Source organism: Tribolium castaneum, chromosome 7 (genome assembly GCF_031307605.1).
Source record: "Tribolium castaneum strain GA2 chromosome 7, icTriCast1.1, whole genome shotgun sequence".
In the NCBI taxonomy this organism is placed as follows: Eukaryota; Metazoa; Arthropoda; class Insecta; order Coleoptera; family Tenebrionidae; genus Tribolium; species Tribolium castaneum.
The window spans coordinates 5253826-5271700 of NC_087400.1; the positions used below are offsets into that span (position 1 = coordinate 5253826).

At 33.9% G+C, this 17875-nt stretch overlaps 2 protein-coding genes across 4 annotated transcripts; one reads left to right on the top strand and one right to left on the bottom strand.

Annotated features, from left to right (window-relative positions):
• The first annotated feature begins 1343 nt into the window (after positions 1–1343).
• On the top strand, positions 1344–6356 carry LOC655992 (cytochrome P450-like protein). The gene is made up of 8 exons (XM_962549.4): positions 1344–1959; positions 2009–2194; positions 2246–2309; positions 2360–2486; positions 2532–2762; positions 5665–5833; positions 5881–6060; positions 6108–6356. Exons 1-8 carry the CDS (start codon positions 1476–1478, stop codon positions 6269–6271), a joined length of 1605 nt encoding a protein of 534 aa, XP_967642.2. The 5' UTR covers positions 1344–1475; the 3' UTR covers positions 6272–6356.
• Positions 6260–17186, bottom strand: GAPcenA (GTPase activating protein and centrosome-associated). 3 transcript variants are annotated; one of them, XM_008200409.3, is made up of 14 exons: positions 16626–17186; positions 14398–14575; positions 14148–14347; positions 13937–14094; positions 13698–13886; positions 12919–13188; positions 12567–12735; positions 10673–10914; positions 10430–10618; positions 10064–10375; positions 9841–10015; positions 9440–9720; positions 6707–6865; positions 6260–6658 (listed from the first exon to the last, which is right to left on the bottom strand). In XM_008200409.3, the coding sequence occupies exons 1-14, from the start codon at positions 16948–16950 to the stop codon at positions 6353–6355; spliced, it is 3153 nt and encodes a 1050-aa protein (XP_008198631.1). In that variant the 5' UTR covers positions 16951–17186; the 3' UTR covers positions 6260–6352. The 3 variants fall into 3 exon arrangements, with proteins under 3 accessions (XP_008198631.1, XP_008198632.1, XP_001809966.1); XM_008200410.3 differs by having other exon boundaries at positions 9440–9690; positions 14398–14581; XM_001809914.4 differs by having other exon boundaries at positions 14398–14581.
• Positions 17187–17875: the final 689 nt, after the last annotated feature.

Genomic DNA, 17875 nt, shown 5'->3' on the forward strand with positions numbered 1-17875 from the left:
TGATGACAAAAATTTGTTTGAGTCTTATATTACTTTTTTATTATTATTTTTTACTATTATTATTATTTTATTTATTATTTATTATTATATTATGACCACAAACTGGTCAGAACTGTCAAAACTAAAATGATATCGAATTATCAAATACTTTTTAATAATGTTCCTGCACACGCACTAGATTTTATAAAAAAAAATGCCTCACCCTGTATTTATGTTTGGTTTCTCGATCAAAATAAATAAATTATTATAATAATAAATTAAGTAAACAACAATCACCAAATTTAGACAAGATCAAGGTTTTAAAAATAGAAGCCACGCGACTGTATAATATTGTGGTAAAAATTCTTAAACAGGAAAAATATAAATAAATGTAGATTAAAAACATCTTATGGTGTCTCCTTAAGTATTTTTTACTGCAACTAAAATACTATTAATAATCAGTAATCACACAAAAATCATCAGCGTTAGCTACATTGAAAACTTTGTATTTTTTTCTCCATACAGAGTGTTTCAAAATTTAATGCCAGTCAAAAAAATAAATACTTCTAGTTGCCCACAAGAAAAAAAATTTTTTTCAAACGATTGAGTTTCTAACACGCATCAGTTTGGCAAAAAACTACATAAAAAATGTTTGTTCTCAAATTATTCATAAAAAAAATTCCTCCTATTTTTTAAGAAATGTTATTATTTCTAATGTTGATCTTAAACAAACGATGCTTAAGTGATGTTTTGTCCAAAAAAAAAAAAACGTAAAAAATTGACGCTAGGTCCAAAATTACGTGTTAATTTTTTAATTTTTGTTTAATAATTTTTTATAGTTTTATGCGTTTTTTTTTCACAAAACAATATTTAAAACATAGGAAATATTAGCTTAATAACTAATTAATTCCGAGTATAAGGAACTGGAGACAAACGCTGAATTCCTACATGATTATAATTTTTGAGATACAGGGTGATTCTTTAAGGGCCTACATTAGAAAATTTATAACTTCTAATATAGCAAAAGTTTGAAATTTTAAACAGTAATTACACATTTTTATTGCATATTTGAATTTACCTTCTCAAACTGAGTAAAATTTACCCAAGTTATTGGTACCTATCTGTCATAGTTTATGACACATGTCAATTTTTTGGATAAAATTTTCATTTGCAAAAGTTTATCAAAGATACCACAGCCCTTGAACCCTTTGCGATAAGTGGATATTTTTTTTGCATTCAATAACCGGAAGTTTGAAGAGTCTTCTAGAATTTCCGTCAAGATTCATGGCTACTATGATTTTTTCAAATTGTTTTTTAAAAACTGAGTTACAGCAGTTTTTCAAGTGAAACTAAACAGTTATTTTGCTTATTATTATTAATTAGCTAATAGGAAAGAACTAATCAGTTATGTTTTCAACAAGGGCACCAACTTAATCTGAAGGCAAAACACACAACGCCAATTTTTTTTTCTTTAAGTGAAAAAAAAATCCTCTGGGATGGAACGTCCCCCAAACCTACCACAACAGTTGCCAAACCACTGCAAAAACCTGACCCATCTCCACCACTCCCCCCGACTTTATAAACTGCGGTCAAACCAATTTTACTCGAACAAAATGCAATCAACAACGATTTTAGTGGCTTTGAGTGCTTTCACAGCCTTTATCTATTTCCTGGCCGAGTATTTTTCGAAAAAACAGAGACTTTTGCGGTTCCATGCCGCCAAACTCCAAGGCCCCCCTGCTTTGCCCCTAATCGGAAGTGCGTATTATCTGTTCGGGAGCAACAAAAGTATAGTGAACAATGTCATCCACTTGGTAAAAAAATACAAATCGCCCTGGAAAATTTGGCTGGGGCGCCAATTGTACATTGTTGTGACTGAGCCCGAAGATATTGAAGTTGTGTTAAATAAAGCGTTAGAAAAAGCGGAAAATTACAACTTTCTGGCGTGTTTACTACAAGAGGGGCTTTTTACAGGACCGGGTAAGTGTTAAATTAAGCCGGGAAAAATTAATTTGGGCAATGGTTTTAGTCGAGAAGTGGAAAAGGCACCGGAAGGTCATTTTGAGCACTTTCAGTATGCCGATTTTGAAAAGTTTTGTGGAAATTTTTTCGGAAAATTCGCTTAGAATGTTGCCAAAGTTGGATAAGTTTGTCGGGAAAGGAACGTTTGATGTTTGCCCGATTTTGACCAATACGGCCCTGGAAATTACATGTGGTGAGCCTATGAATATTTTAAATTTGGAAGTAAATTCTAATTAATTAATAGAAACAGCAATGGGGACAAAAATCTACGAACAGGCGCATTCAGATTACGCTTACAACTTGTCCAAGTAAATATATAATTATGGCAAGGCCAGATTTTGGACCTTTTTTTTTTCAGGGCTTTGGAACTGGTTTTTATGCGAATGTTCCAATATTGGTTGCATCCTAATTTCATCTGGAGTCTGAGCATCTATTCAAAACAGTTGAAACAACTATCAAAACAACTGGAAATTTTCGTCCAAGGCGTATGATTGTGTCGTTATTTTTTTCTCAAATTAATTTTTTAATAGATTGTCACAGAGAAAAAAGTTCAATATCGGGACAAAAAACACGATTTATGTTTAGAGACAAAAAGAAGAAAATGTTTCATTGATCATTTGATCGAAATGTCGGAGGATGATAATTGGCATGATCACGAGCTTCTGGAGGAAGCCCAAACTATGGTGGCTGCGGGCAGCGAGTCCTTGGGGTCCGTGAAAAGTTTTACTTTGATTATGCTAGGAATGCACCCCTTGATTCAGGTAAAAATGTTAAACGAGTTAAAAAAATACTTTACTCACGACTTGCATACAACATTTTTTCTACGAGTTTCGTCACTAATATAACAACTAATAATATTTTTCTTTAGTGCAACAATACCCCTTTTAAACAAGGGACGTTGAAACGATTTGCCTATTTTTACTTTTTTTACTAGCACACTATTTACTTTGCAAAAATGCTATTTATGCGTTAAAAATGACACGTTACTGCACTTTTTTTAACAAATTAATGAAAAAATGAACCGCTACGGCAGTTTTTGTCACACTTTTTAATTGGTCAAGCATATCATGCTTTATGAACAGAGATGAATGGAAAAAAATGCTATGTTTTATAGAAAAAATAGTGTATTTTATCCTTCAACACTGTCACTTTTTGTCACACTTTTTAATCCGTCAAGCATATAATGCTTTATGAACAGACATGAATGGAAAAAAATGCTGTTTTATAGAAAAAATAGTGTATTTTATCCTTCGACACTGTCACTTTTTGTCACACTTTTTAATCGGTCAAGCATATCATGCTTTATGAACAGACATGAATGGAAAAAAATGCTACGTTTTATAGAAAAAATAGTGTATTTTATCCTTCAACAGTCACTTTTTGTCACACTTTTTAATCGGTCAAGCATAGCATGCTTTATGAACAGACATGAATGAAAAAAATGCTATGTTTTATAGAAAAAATAGTGTATTTTATCCTTCAACACTGTCACTTTTTGTCACACTTTTTAATCCGTCAAGCATATAATGCTTTATGAACAGACATGAATGGAAAAAAATGCTGTTTTATAGAAAAAATAGTGTATTTTATCCTTCAACAGTCACTTTTTGTCACACTTTTTAATCGGTCAAGCATATCATGCTTTATGAACAGACATGAATGGAAAAAAATGCTACGTTTTATAGAAAAAATAGTGTATTTTATCCTTCAACAGTCACTTTTTGTCACACTTTTTAATCGGTCAAGCAAAGCATGCTTTATGAACAGACATGAATGAAAAAAATGCTATGTTTTATAGAAAAAATAGTGTATTTTATCCTTCAACACTGTCACTTTTTGTCACACTTTTTAATCCGTCAAGCATATAATGCTTTATGAACAGACATGAATGGAAAAAAATGCTGTTTTATAGAAAAAATAGTGTATTTTATCCTTCAACAGTCACTTTTTGTCACACTTCTTAATCCGTCAAGCATATAATGCTTTATGAACAGACATGAATGGAAAAAAATGCTGTTTTATAGAAAAAATAGTGTATTTTATCCTTCAACAGTCACTTTTTGTCACACTTTTTAATCGGTCAAGCATATCATGCTTTATGAACAGACATGAATGGAAAAAAATGCTACGTTTTATAGAAAACATAGTGTATTTTATCCTTCAACAGTCACTTTTTGTCACACTTTTTAATCGGTCAAGCATAGCATGCTTTATGAACAGACATGAATGAAAAAAATGCTATGTTTTATAGAAAAAATAGTGTATTTTATCCTTCAACACTGTCACTTTTTGTCACACTTTTTAATCCGTCAAGCATATAATGCTTTATGAACAGACATGAATGGAAAAAAATGCTGTTTTATAGAAAAAATAGTGTATTTTATCCTTCAACACTGTCACTTTTTGTCACACTTTTTAATCCGTCAAGCATATAATGCTTTATGAACAGACATGAATGGAAAAAATGCTACGTTTTATAGAAAAAACAGTCTATTTTATCCTTCGACACTGTCAAAATTTACAGTTTTTGTCGCGTGTAAGAAAGTTTTGACAACTGTTTTTTTGAATACGAAACGTCAGATTAGTTTTAACAGATTTAAAGCAATTTTAAGTCTTGTTAAGTCTAATTCGAAGAATAAAAAATGTTGTATTCAACTCGTTGTCGTGTAAATCGGTTCATTTATTTCACGAGTGAAATATTAAACGCGTCCGATTTACACTTATTTTCGTTAAATAAATAACTACATCAATAATTCAATAATTTTCAATATTTAAACAGAATTTCAGCTAAATTATCTTTAATATTTTTTAAAGTTCGCCTAGTAGCACAGTTTTACTGAGTTATCTTTCGGTTATATACCGTTATATAACCGCAATACAGAAATCTAACCATTGGTTATGTTAGACTCAGCTTGTATAACGGTTACATAACCAAGGTTATATGACAGTTGCATAACCGTTATTTTTCTTAAGCAAACTGGCCTAAGCTAGATTCAGGGTATATATCAGTTAGCTAACCATGGTTATGTCTAGCGTATACAGTAATGGTTATGTAACGGTTATATAACTGCTATGTATGTGATGTAGCATATGCTAAATTCAGTTTATATATCGGTGATCTAAGCATGGTTATGTTACAGTTATATTTAATATTCGCCGGCATTTTATAATAATAATTACAAAGCAAAATAAAAAGTTCTTGGTTATATGGTTAAAAATTATCTAGTTTGTTGCATTCAACAGTGATTTTTGCTTTTTCTTTACTTCTACGTGTTGCAACCACGTAAATAATCATCTATATTTATTGTTTATCATGTAAGTAGAGTACAGTCTTTTAAGTTATACAAAAAATATAAGAATGGTTATATAAGCGCAATATAAAGGTTAGATCACGAAACATAAAGAAAATTATATAACCACGCGTAAATAAAGGTTAGATAACGATTAGATAAGGTGGTTAACTAACAGTTATCTTATAAAAGCGTCACATTTGAGAGCTGGCGGTTATATTGGAAGGTTACATCTCGGTTGTATGTATGTACTAGGGTCATAACTTTTTGTTAAAATAAAAACTATGGCAAAATATTCAAAGTTCTTAAAAAAAACGCCAAAAACTTGCGATTTTGCCATTATATCACAGTTAACTTATCAAATTTCATCCAGGACAAAGTCTACAACGAAATGTACAACATTTTCGGCCCCAGTGACCGAACTGTCACCCCCGACGACTTGACCGAAATGACATACCTGGACATGGTCATCAAGGAAACCTTGCGACTGTTTCCAGTGACTGCAGCAGTAGGGCGACGTGTCAGCCAGGATATAGTGACTGGTAAAAACCAATTCTCTTAGTTGGCCACAATTTTCTTTTGTTATCAGACAGATACACACTACCCGAAGGTTGCGAATGCATAGTTAGCATTTTATCCGCCCACAGAAACCCGAAAATTTGGCCAAAACCGCTTGATTTCAACCCTGATAGGTTTCTCCCAGAAGAGGTGGCCAAACGCCACCCTTATTCCTACTTGCCTTTCAGTAACGGACCTCGGAACTGTATTGGTACGTTCGAAAAAATCAGCGCCCTCTATTGGTGGTTTTGCCTTCAGGTTTCAAATACGCAATGATGGCCATAAAAACTGTAATTTCGACGATTGTCCGCCGCTACAAAATCTCAACCGAGTTCAAATCCGTCCCTGAAATCGAATTCTCACCTGGCGTTGTCTTGAAATCCAGAAAGGGCTACAGGACACAACTGGAGTCCAGGTGTTAATAGTTTAATGTACATATATCATAAATAAAATTAATACAAATCCTACGATAACTAACAAAATAAAATAACATCAATTTACGATCAATTGTGAGTCTTCAAACTACTACAACTCTGAGAATCCTTGATAATCGGGGTCGAGTCGCGTCTCTGCTCCCTTACATTACTATGGTCACTCCTCAATGGCACGCTATCGCGTCGTATTGCATTTATGTGTGATATAAAAGAGGGCGTTGTGTTCGGAATGTTGCTGGGATATGTCATATTGCCAAAATCTTTCTTATTGGCAACTTCTTTGATCGAACTCAACGTCTTACTCAACCACGGTGGCCAGCTGTTTTTGGCCGAAGTTAACTCGATTTCGGTTGTGCGCAACCGATGAATCAAATCCTACCGCTCACAATTAGCCAATACCTGAAATTTTTTTTGACAGCTCACCTGATTGCGACACTCGGCTTCGACTTGCGCAAGCTTGGTTTGCGCCAACTCTAACTCCAATTCTCGCACCCTTTCGGAGCCGTCAGTTTCGGTCTCTTCGTTGTACTGTTTCGGTTCGTCGATAAGAACCTTACAATTGTCACAATTCGACAGTTTATACTACAAAATTCGGTCGTTTAATACAGGTTTTCCATGTTTTTGGATCAAGGGTGGCTGTGTTTTTCTTCGCAGTGTATCAACAAAACATTTCCTTGACAGTGTGTCATGAAATTAGGGCCATGTTTTGCCTAAATTACGAGGGCGTATTTTTTTGATAAAATCTTTATGTTATGTAAATATTTAGTAGAAATTTTTTGCTCCTTTGATGTGTTCGAGATAAATCGGTGCTAATTCGAATGTATTATACTTTTTTAAGCGAAAAATGCCAAAAATAATTCGAAAAAAAATTGATCTAATGTTTACCATTTTTTTTAAGTGTTTAAACGCTAAAAACCTTTGACTAAATTTCGCTAAAACTGGACAAAAAATCATTAATTTGGTCGAAAAACACATTATATTTGCCTTGTTCGAGCATTTACGTTAAAAAAGTTAGTCTTCCCGTAAAATTTTGCTAAAACCTGACTGTTTTTTAGTCAGAAACCTCATTATTTTACAAAATGTTAACCAAAAAATGTTAAATAAAATCGAAATTTTTTTATTTATCGACAAAGTAGTTCCTCAGTAGCATTTCGAGAAATTTCGTCAAAATTAAGATAATGAAATTACGTCTAAAATAGTGACATTTTTTGTTTTTTTTTTCCAAAGATTAAGAGCATTTCCAAGCTAAAAACTCAATCTTTTTATAACATTTCCCTACAAATGGACCGAATTTTCTGCGTTATTCAGCTTCAGCCAGAAACTTATTATTTCCTTTTTGAGAAAGTTTTTTAACAGGAGCACAAATATTTTACATTTTGTCAAAAATAACACTAAGATAGATCAAAAATAGTGCAATTTTTGAGTTACTAATTTAGTTTTTCGTAAAGTTCCGCTAAAACCGGAGAAAAAAAAGCAGGATATTCGGTCGAAAATTAATTAGTTTTGTATTTTTTGAGTGCTTTAGTTAGACTACCAGATGGAAACGCTAAAATTTTGCGAAATTACGTCAAAAATAAGCCAACAAATAACCAAATTTCAAGCTAAAAACTCAATCTTTTCACCAGATTTTCTCATTTTTCTGAAGTTTCTTATGTAAGAACACTGTTATTTCGAGCCATTTTACCAAAAATAAGCCAAAAAATAAACAAATTAGGTACATAATAACGTCATTTTTGTCTTTTTCCAGTGTTTAAGCATTTTTTCAAAGTCAAAAACAATCTTTTCCTTAGAAGTGACTTCTAAAGTTATAGCATTTTTGTATTTCTCGAGTTTAACAACATTTTATATATAAAATAAACCGCTAATTTACTAAATTTAAAAGAATATGACATAATTTTTGCCGTTTTCATGAGTCTTACCATGCTTTTCGGTAGAAGACCTAATTATTTTTCCAAATTTCAACAAAAAAGATGAATAAGCCTATTCCTAAACCAGGAAATAAGTACTCAATCAGGTCAAAAATGGAGTAATTTTTGCTCTTTTTGAGCATTTAGCCACGTTTTCGAGCTAAAAGTTTATTTTTTTTAAGAAAAGATTTTAAAAGTTAGGAAATTACGCCGCACTTTTATATTTTTGGAGTGTTTAGAAATCATAAAAAAATTGTGCAAATTATTCAGCCAAAAACCATGGTGGCGTAATATTTCCACAAAGTATAAATATAACTTTGTCTTGTTTTATTGCACGTAAGCAAATATAAATTCTCACTAAAAACTGACTTGATTTTAATTGTGTATCTTTTAGAATAACAAAAGTACGAATACTTAAAGATTTCGCTAAAACCTGACCAAAAAAAGCACGAATTTCCGCGAGTATTAGAATGTTTTTTAGTCAGAAACCTCATTATTCTAAAAAATTTTAACCAAAAAAGTGTTAAATAAGGTCGATTTTTTTTATTTATTTCGCTAAAATATTTTGTGTGAAATTATTTACCCAAGAATTTTAGCGATTAGACCTAAAAGATGCACCCCTGTATATTTTTCAGATAAGTACCCCCCAAAAAAAAACGATAAGTGACAAAATCATAACGAAAATCAATGGATCAGAAAACCTCTTTGTATCCCACTTTGAAGAGTATATTTTTTGTTGGTGACGTTTTATCACATTCTTATACAATTATTGTTATGCCGTTTAATTTTATTCAGTACGTTACTTACTTTTGTTACAAACGCCTCATAAATAAAATCAAAAATACCGGAAGAAACGCAGAAAACAATGATGGATTTAAGGGTTAGTTCGCAACGTTTATTATTATTATAATTGTTATTAAATACTTTATTATTTATTTGATACAAATTGTAGTAGAAAACCATAATCAAAGGTAAGTACAATTTACATTTTTCTTATTTATCGGCAAGTGAGATTTGCTTTTTGTGTTGAACTTGTATTTTACTTCACAAAGGAATAATTAATTGGTTCATTTTCTAATAATTATTATTGATTACCTCATCCTTATTTATTTTATTTATTCATAATATTTTGCTAAACAAAACCGGGAAACACTAAATTGAGCCACAAAATAATAAGGCGATTTCGCATATACATGGTGAAAACTGTCAAATTTCCACAGCCACGCCTGACCCAAAACCAATGACTTACTTTGAGATTCTCCAATTCGGTCCGTACTGCGTGCAACTGAGTATCCAACCTTTGTCTAACCAACTTATAATCGTTTATGATTGTCGTGTAATTCTTTTTATCTTTCTCTGCTTGTTCCACTTCGCGTTTCAACATATCTTTCAACTGTGCGATTTCGTCAAACATTAATTTCCGTTCATCTTCGTACCGTCCCAACGTCACACGCAATTGTTGCACTTCGTTCGCTTCACTTTCGGCGTTATCTGCAGCTTCTGAATCCAAAATGATAATTTCCCAGCCGTCTAGAGGAGGTAACACACAGCTACTACTAAATGTATACACCATGTGAAAACTCCTCGTTAGTTGGATTAGTTTTTGTTACAACAAACCCACATTTCCACAAACACACAAACTAAATTTACCTTTCAGGGCGAAATATTCCGCTTCAAATTTTCGCAACTTCTTCAATTTTATCATACAAGCCGACTTGATCAATTGTCTTGTGGCGTCCTCATTGCGACATTTTTTCGGCAGAGAAACGCGAAAGTATTTCAAAATGCCTTCAAAATCCAACTGTAGCAAATCTTTCGCATACGCCTAGACAAACAATTGGCAATCGTCCGGTCAGGTCAAGTCACCACTTACCGTTAAGAGAGCCAAAGCGACTTGAAACAAAGTATCGATTCCTTGCAACAAGAAAACATCAATTATTTGGAAAACAAAATTTAGGGGAAATCTGGCAGTAAATAAGGTCAGAAACCACTGCGATGCAAACATGTGTGTTTCCACGTGATGATCGGCGAAGTGTTGCCACAAAGGCGACAACTGTTCTTTCATAAGACAATTGAGTTGATACAGGCGTAGGTAGAGATTGTCAAAGCCGTCTTTATACAAATCCCTCAAGTGATAATTGTACATCAGTTTGACTAAAACACAGAAAGCTTGTTCCTCAGGCATCTGAAACAATTGCCGATCAAGTCACAACACCAATCACGTGTGTGTGTGACTCACGTGCAACAGTAACGTGGCCGCTAAAAAACTAAGTCCCTGACAATAGCCGACTTCTGAATCGTAGACGGCGTAGGCTTTGCTAACCCTGTAGAGAGAGTCTTGTCCTAGACCACCGGCTTCTTTGAAAAAATCATGGGCCGGGAAAGTGCGTGCGATGTCGCGTTGGATCACATTCTCGCAACTGCTCTCCTAATTGAAGAAAAAACTTAGAAATGACGGAAAATTGGAAATTAAGAGACCAACTTTTGTGATAAGTAATCTGTAATTTTCCATCATTTCTGTGTCTTCTTCGACGCCGGCTAAACGCTGCCATACTTCACCTCTTAAAGCTTCCGGAATTCCGGTACGGACTAGACTGGCGAGTTGTTTAGGTGGCTGTTTTGTTGACTTCCAACGATTCAAAACCTCGGCCCAACTTTCAAGGACGTCTTCGGAGCAGTCTTTCGACACGAGACCGGTGCCGCTAAGGAGGGGCTCGTCACCATCTAGTTTAGGGAAAAATAACACTTTCAAACCCTGGTGTGTCGGCAGATGAGCCATTTGAGCACTTGTTTCAGAAATTAGCTAAATGTTTTTGTAATTTAACACAGTAACACTGTCAAAGATATCGAAATGAATCAAATAGCACTGCAAATGGGAAGTTAAAGTGCACGTTCTAAAATTATTTTGCCCTAAACAGGGTGTTTCATTTTTACAGTGCAGCCTGTAACATAGTTTTTTTAAATGGCACCGCTGTATATTTGTACATATTTAAATGTGCTTTTTGTAGGCTTTATAAATCAGTTTAGTTTTTGCAATTTGCTTTAACCGTTCGGAAGTTATTTAATTTTTTCTACAATTTTGTGCGTCTGCAGGCACATAATTAAAAAATCGCAGTGGGCTTGGTTTTCGAGATATGGAGTTGGGATTTTGTCTGTGTGTAAACAACTGTCGGAGGTATTTTTTGGCAACAAGACTGTCCATTTACATTGTAGCATTACCATGCTGTGACACATTTATTTTGGTCAACTTTGAAGGAGCATAACTTGATTTTTTTAAATAGCACCCTCTGTATTTTATTACTGAATATTATTCAGCATGTCTTTTACATCTTTTTCACCAATTAAATTTTTTTCCAACTCGGTTTTTCTGAAAAATGCACATAAAATGCCTTAGATACCAACGTAGTGTGCCATGTAAAACAATACATTCTGACATAACAATATCAGACTGGCGTTTTTTGTACGTGACGTTTTGATTTTGTTGTGAAAATAAATTTTTCATGTAAATTGCATACACATCTCATCGAGATATAAATTTTAATTTTGAAAAAAAATCATTAAATAAAAATAAAAAAAAACGACGGCACGACTAGAGAAAATATGCAGGAATAATTCGGAAATAAATTTATTCTCGTTGGAAAGCTGATTTAATTATTTATCTTTATCAAAAAAAATCATTGTTCTACGACTAATAGTTTTCAAGAAAACTCCAAAAAAAAGTAAAACAAAAAAATATAATTTAAAAAAACTATTGACAATTTGGCGATTTTCGCGAGGCCAATCGATTCCTCGGATCATTCTACAAAGGTTTATATAAAAATAGCTTCACTTTTTGGAACAGTTTTGCTGTAATTGAGAAAAAAATAAAAAAAATTTATAAAATTTTTCGAGAAACCGCCTTGAAACCTATGGAAATTTTGCATAGCTTTTCAAGTCGGTTCTAATAGTCCTTGAAATTTTTCGCTGAGTTCAACAGTTTCGCCGTAATCGACATTTGAAATGTGAAAAAGTAATAATAAGTTAAATAAAAAAACATAACTAAAAAACTATTAATAATTTGGCAATTTGCTCGACGCCAGTCGATTCCCCAGCTGATTTTACAATGGTTTACATCAAAATAGTTCTATTTTTTCTAATTGTTTTGGCATAATTAAAAAAAAATAGAAATAAAAAAATTACGAACACAAGTTGATTAATAAATTAATAATAAAAAAAATAAAATCCAAAGGTTTCCATTGTAATAATTGTGTCATAATAATTGTTTCAAACTTATCGAATACGACAAAAAATTACTCATCTGATTACGCCGAATCCCTGACACAAATAAACAATTGCACAACGACTCAACCGATAAAATGCAAAATTCCTCCACTTACCTGAATTGTACTCATCTTTAGGCGTTATGGTATCAATGGACGTAATACTAGGTGACTGTATAAGGCTCGATAGATTTAAGTTAAGATTAAGTAAATTCCTGTCCAATTCACCCGACGTTTCCATATTCAAAACTTCATAGTATATGTCGTTGAGATCACCAGCCACCACCTAAACACAAACACAATTTTTAAACCATTTACAAAACAAAGACGACGTTATTGTAACCTCATTAAACACACACACAACTGATAAATAAATTTCCGCAACAATAAAAATCCACAGTAACCTCTGATAACACATGAGGTCATTAACTAGAATTTTATTGTCGTTCTAGTTTTTTTTTTCAATTACCTCTTTGAGATTCAAAAAAAACTGTTGCACGAGCGACCTCTTCTGAAAATACCAGAAATTTCGCTCATTCTGTCCGAAAATACGGACCGGTGTTTCGATTTGAAACCTTACAGGTTCCTGTATTCCACGTATCACTAGATCCACAGCGACTGTCATGAATTGTTTCACATCTTTCGGTGTTTCCTGATTTAACGACTCGAACGAAGGTTCGGTCGGATCCCAAGTCGCCGAAATTAAAGTACAGGAGTTATTCGACGGAACTTGTTCTTTCTACAAATCAAATTTTGGAATTTTTATCTAGCACGGTTGGTAGCAGTGTTGCCAGACCCACCGGCTTTTCGGTAAATCTACCGACTTAACTGTAATGCTACCAGTAAACTTTTTTTTTTCATTCACTTTACGAAAACTTCTAACTTAATTCAAAGTAAAACTTCAATTTTTTCGAAAAAGATCGATGAAATATTTTTTATGTCCTGTCGCAAAGAGAAAGTTATCAGGTATAATAAAAAACTGAGAGTAGACTTGGACATTTTTTTTTCAAACATAAGACATCTTCAGACCAACCGTCCTTCTGTTTTTATTTTTGTACGAGTGGAAGATGTGTGGGTTTTTTTTCATAATAGACAGTAATAAATATTCCATTTTGAATAAAATTTTAAGTCAATTAAAATGTATTATCAAAATTGTAAATCCACCGATTTTTTACGAAATCTACCGAAAAGCTACGATTGTGGGAACAAATCGTCTGGTAACACTGTTTCGTAGTTACTGGTAGTTACCATTTCGAGTAGTTGCATGTCGGAGTGGCGCACATGTCGTCCGGGGGCCACCAGTACCCCAAAACAACGCTCAATATGCAACTGGGGCCCATTATCCGACACCTGCCGTATGCTCAAACACAGCTGTTTCTCCAAATTTGTTTTCAATTTAAACCCGGACCTGTCTTTACCAACTGTCGACAGTTGTCCCTAAACCAACATTTGAGCACACTGTTGCCAACACACAAAACACAAAATACCTTCCCGTCATCCTCCTTAATCTCCAAACTGACTTCAAATACATACATAAGCGTCCTGGCTTCGGGTATTGTGGTTATGGACCCTGTCATATCCAAAGCCGACGTGACCGAACTGCTCATCGAGCGTGGCACTCTTTGAAACGCCTTCGCAAAACACGCTAAACAAACGACGATCGATCAAACACATTGCCATTGCTGCCAACTTGATTACCTGAGACACGTGACACCGCCTCGGCTATGTCACACCGGAAAACATGGCACTGGAAAATGGCGGATTCTTGCGTATCACCATGTGACCACGTAAAGGCAAAACAACCGGCTTCGCTACCGTCGATCGCCCCCCGAGCATAAAACAAAATACGGTGTATCTCATAGCGGGAAATCACCGAATTCGAGTTGGCGTCGTACAGACTAGAACAAAACCTAGTCGAGGTGCGCAAATTTAGGTTGGCAACACTTACACCACAAACCCCTGCGATGAGCATGGCACCGAAACCGAGACTTTAATCCCTTGTTCTGAACTTTGTTCGTTTAATATGGTCATGTTTCGTTGGATTTCGGCCTCCGATTTGGGGGCGTTTATGGCGGCGGCGCCCAAATATGTCACACCAGCGAAAATTGTACAATCTTGATCGATATCTGAAACTATAAGACTTGAATTTACTATTTTTTCTACTAGTCTCTACTCTCTTACGGTTGTAACAACAGAAAAATTGTTGAAATAGTAGTTTGTTTTTCATTTTGGTAACAATTGACAACGCCTACTTGACCCGTCGTGGTTTTATCATTTGGCTAAGGCCCACATTTGTGGCCGGCCAATAATAGCAGAAATAAATTTATTGTTATACGACACGATCGTAAAAAGGAAGTGTTACTATGATTGTTAGGTTTTAATAATGAGGAAATATCGTTAAAATAGGCGATAAGAAGGTAAAAATAACTAGAGTTTTGAAAGCAATTTTTATTTACTCTTAAAACTAAGGAAATAATGCAATAGATTTTTTTTCTATTTTTTTTAAGAAAGTCCAACATTCTACAGGTGTTCTGTCTAAACCCCACATTAAAGTATTGAAAGTTGTGCTAAATAAAAATATTTTTAAGATGGCGGCACTTCTGGTTATACCGGAAGTCGCGATTAACTTTGTTATTTTAAATGGAAAGTTATGTTTTTCACTGCGTTTTTGGACTAGTTGAGTTATTTTAAGAAAGTTTTTATCAACTTTCCCTATACCTAAGTTTAACCGTTTTAGAGATATTTTGGATTTTTTGAAAATTTTTGAATTTGCACCTGTCACTTAAAAAATCGGTAACTCTCTTAGTTTTAAAGATTTCAAAATAATATTTGGAGAATCAAAAGAGAAAGCCTATATCAGTTCTCCAGTGTGTTCAAAATTGGAAAAAAAGTTAATAAACCCAAAAAATTTAAGATTAAGTTTGGACAACTTCAAGTACTCATAACTTAATTTTTTCAAATGGGATGTCCCAATTTTTATTTTACTAGATGGAGGAGAATTTTTTTCTGCATCGATCTGTATTAGCATTCCCTATACCTATCTGTGGTAATTTTCAAGTTATGTTTTTTTTCTGACATTGTAGAAAATTTCTTACTAACCACAGCTATTTTTGTATAGTTTGCCATAGTTTGATGAACGTTCTTCCAGAAAGTGTTATCAGTTATTACTTTTCAGGGAATAGGACGTATTACATTAATTTTAAACCAAACTAAGATAGAAACAAGTGAAGAAACTAAATAAACCTTTATTAGAAGTAAAAAAAAATCAAAAACTTTGATTTTATCAAATTTTAAAACATTCTTCTTTTTTTTTAAGTCACCTTAAGTAAATTTTTATTTTTTATATTTTTTTATAATTATATTTTATATTATATATTTTATAATTCTTTATAAATTAAAATATAGTCACTGACAACGTATATTTCACAGCCTTGACTTTTACACAAATGGGAACTTACTTCGTACGAGCAGTAGCGCGTAACAATAACAATGTTGCGGTATTTAAAGATTAAATAAGTGGCAAAAAATGTGAATAAAATATGAACCATTAGAGTAAACAAAGTTAATAATAAAACTCATGATTCAATTTTTAGGTAAATCATAATTTATTCCCGCAACAAAGAGAAAATTTATATCTAATGATGTTACTCAAGTTTTATCATGAAACGTCAAATTAAATATCAACAGTCAATAACCTTATCAAAACACTTGCTGCATTTTTTAAAAAAACAATCAACATTAAAACACTTTTGACATTTGAAGAAATGATTAAATTGGCGCATACTTTGTTATTAATCGCTGAAATGGAGTGTAATAGCTGTTTCAAAACTATAAAAACGCCAACGTCGCTGTTTATTCTTTCAAAAATTATTTTAAAAAAATAATTTGGTAAAATGCAACGTCGGCGTTTTTACAGTTCTGAAACAGCTAATAGGTTTGTTCGATTAAATTTTGTGAGACAACCTGTAGATTTATTTCAATAAATCCCGCTTCGCGGAACAAGTGGCATTATTTTTTCATTCAAGCAAAAACAATTACTTCAATTTGCATTTGTAAATAAACACGTCATGACATCACCACCACAACAAAGAATGAATAATTTTAGATACACTTCTCTTATCAACAATTTCACGGTCGTATAAGGCAACAAACGTAACTTTTTCGCAGCTTCCTCACCTTCCTCCTCCTCATTGGAGTCCTGCTTGACCGAGTCCTGTTTTTCCCCGGGACTGTCCTCCCCCGTCCTTGACAGCGGGTCCTTCCCCGGCTCCACCAAACACCCATAAAACGTCGAATGCCCGATCTTCTTCTCCTTGCCGTCCACCTCGTCCATATTCCTCCCCGACTCCTGCAGCACCTCCGTCAAGGCACTCTTCAACTCGCTTAGATCCCCCTTAATATCCAACGTGGGCGTCTTGTTCGCAGGCTTGTCCCCAACGAAATCAAACTCTTCGCTCGTTGCCACCGACTCATTTGATTTCACGCTCAAACTATCCTCCATAGTGTGGGGCCACTCGAGACAACACAATATCTTATTACGCCTCCTTGCAACCTGCCACTACATCATCGACGAGCGGGGCGTGCACCACGACTGTGAGTTAATCCAGGAGGGAAAATGACACTTTTAAACACATTATGCGAAATGAGAGACGATTTGAGGTGGAAATGTGAGTAAATAAGTGTGGACGTCAGGAATTTGACATTTGATCGGTTTTTGTTTTGGCAGGGCTGACACCCACACGACACACACCAGACGCGGAATTGACCCAAAATTGACCGTTTTCGGGCGAATTTCCACAATGATTGTTTCGCTAAACACGCAAAGTGGTTATCAAAGCAAAAATAATAAAATTTAAGCCAAAATAAGCGTATATCGACGGGCCCAACTCGGTGTAGTGTTGGTATAACTGGAAGTGTCACAGCGGCAAATTTAATTGTGGGGTCTGAGCAGAAAAATTTAAAGCCCACACAGATAAAAATACCCATATACCAAAAAGAAAAAAGCTCACGATAAGTTGTGATTTATGTAATAAGTGGGTATTACGTTCCCCCTCTGGTCTCTATACAGGGTGTCCCAACTGAAATTGCACCCCTAGAATCTCGGTTTACAGAGGAACTAAATTTTATCCTAGAAAGTTATTTCTGCATACCTCTTAAATCACCAATCACATTTCTTTAATTTGGTCACGTGTCCAGTTAATCACGCATTTAATTGCGAATTAAATTAACGACGCTTCGTCTAAAAAATCTAAAACTTTTATTGACATCTGAGTAATTATTTTATAAATCTATCCACAATGACAGTGATTGTTTTTTTTTAGTGAGTTAATTTTTATGGGGCTTTTATTCACGTGAGTCTCTCTACGCCCTTTATTTCCATGTAGGATTTTCTGTGATTATTTCATGTATGTTGAAAAAATGATCCA

Excerpts from the sequence above, each read along its gene's own strand:
- GAPcenA (XM_001809914.4), bottom strand. The coding sequence starts at position 16,950 with ATGGAGGATAGTTTGAGCGTGAAATCAAATGAGTCGGTGGCAACGAGC. Across the intron at positions 10,915-12,566 it reads TAAAGATGAGTACAATTCAG|ATGGTGACGAGCCCCTCCTT; the intron begins GTAAGTGGAGGA and ends TCCCTAAACTAG. Across the intron at positions 10,619-10,672 it reads ACAGATTACTTATCACAAAA|GAGAGCAGTTGCGAGAATGT; the intron begins GTTGGTCTCTTA and ends TTCTTCAATTAG.
- LOC655992 (XM_962549.4), top strand. The coding sequence starts at position 1,476 with ATGGAACGTCCCCCAAACCTACCACAACAGTTGCCAAACCACTGCAAA. Across the intron at positions 1,960-2,008 it reads GGGGCTTTTTACAGGACCGG|TCGAGAAGTGGAAAAGGCAC; the intron begins GTAAGTGTTAAA and ends CAATGGTTTTAG. Across the intron at positions 2,310-2,359 it reads TACGCTTACAACTTGTCCAA|GGCTTTGGAACTGGTTTTTA; the intron begins GTAAATATATAA and ends TTTTTTTTTCAG.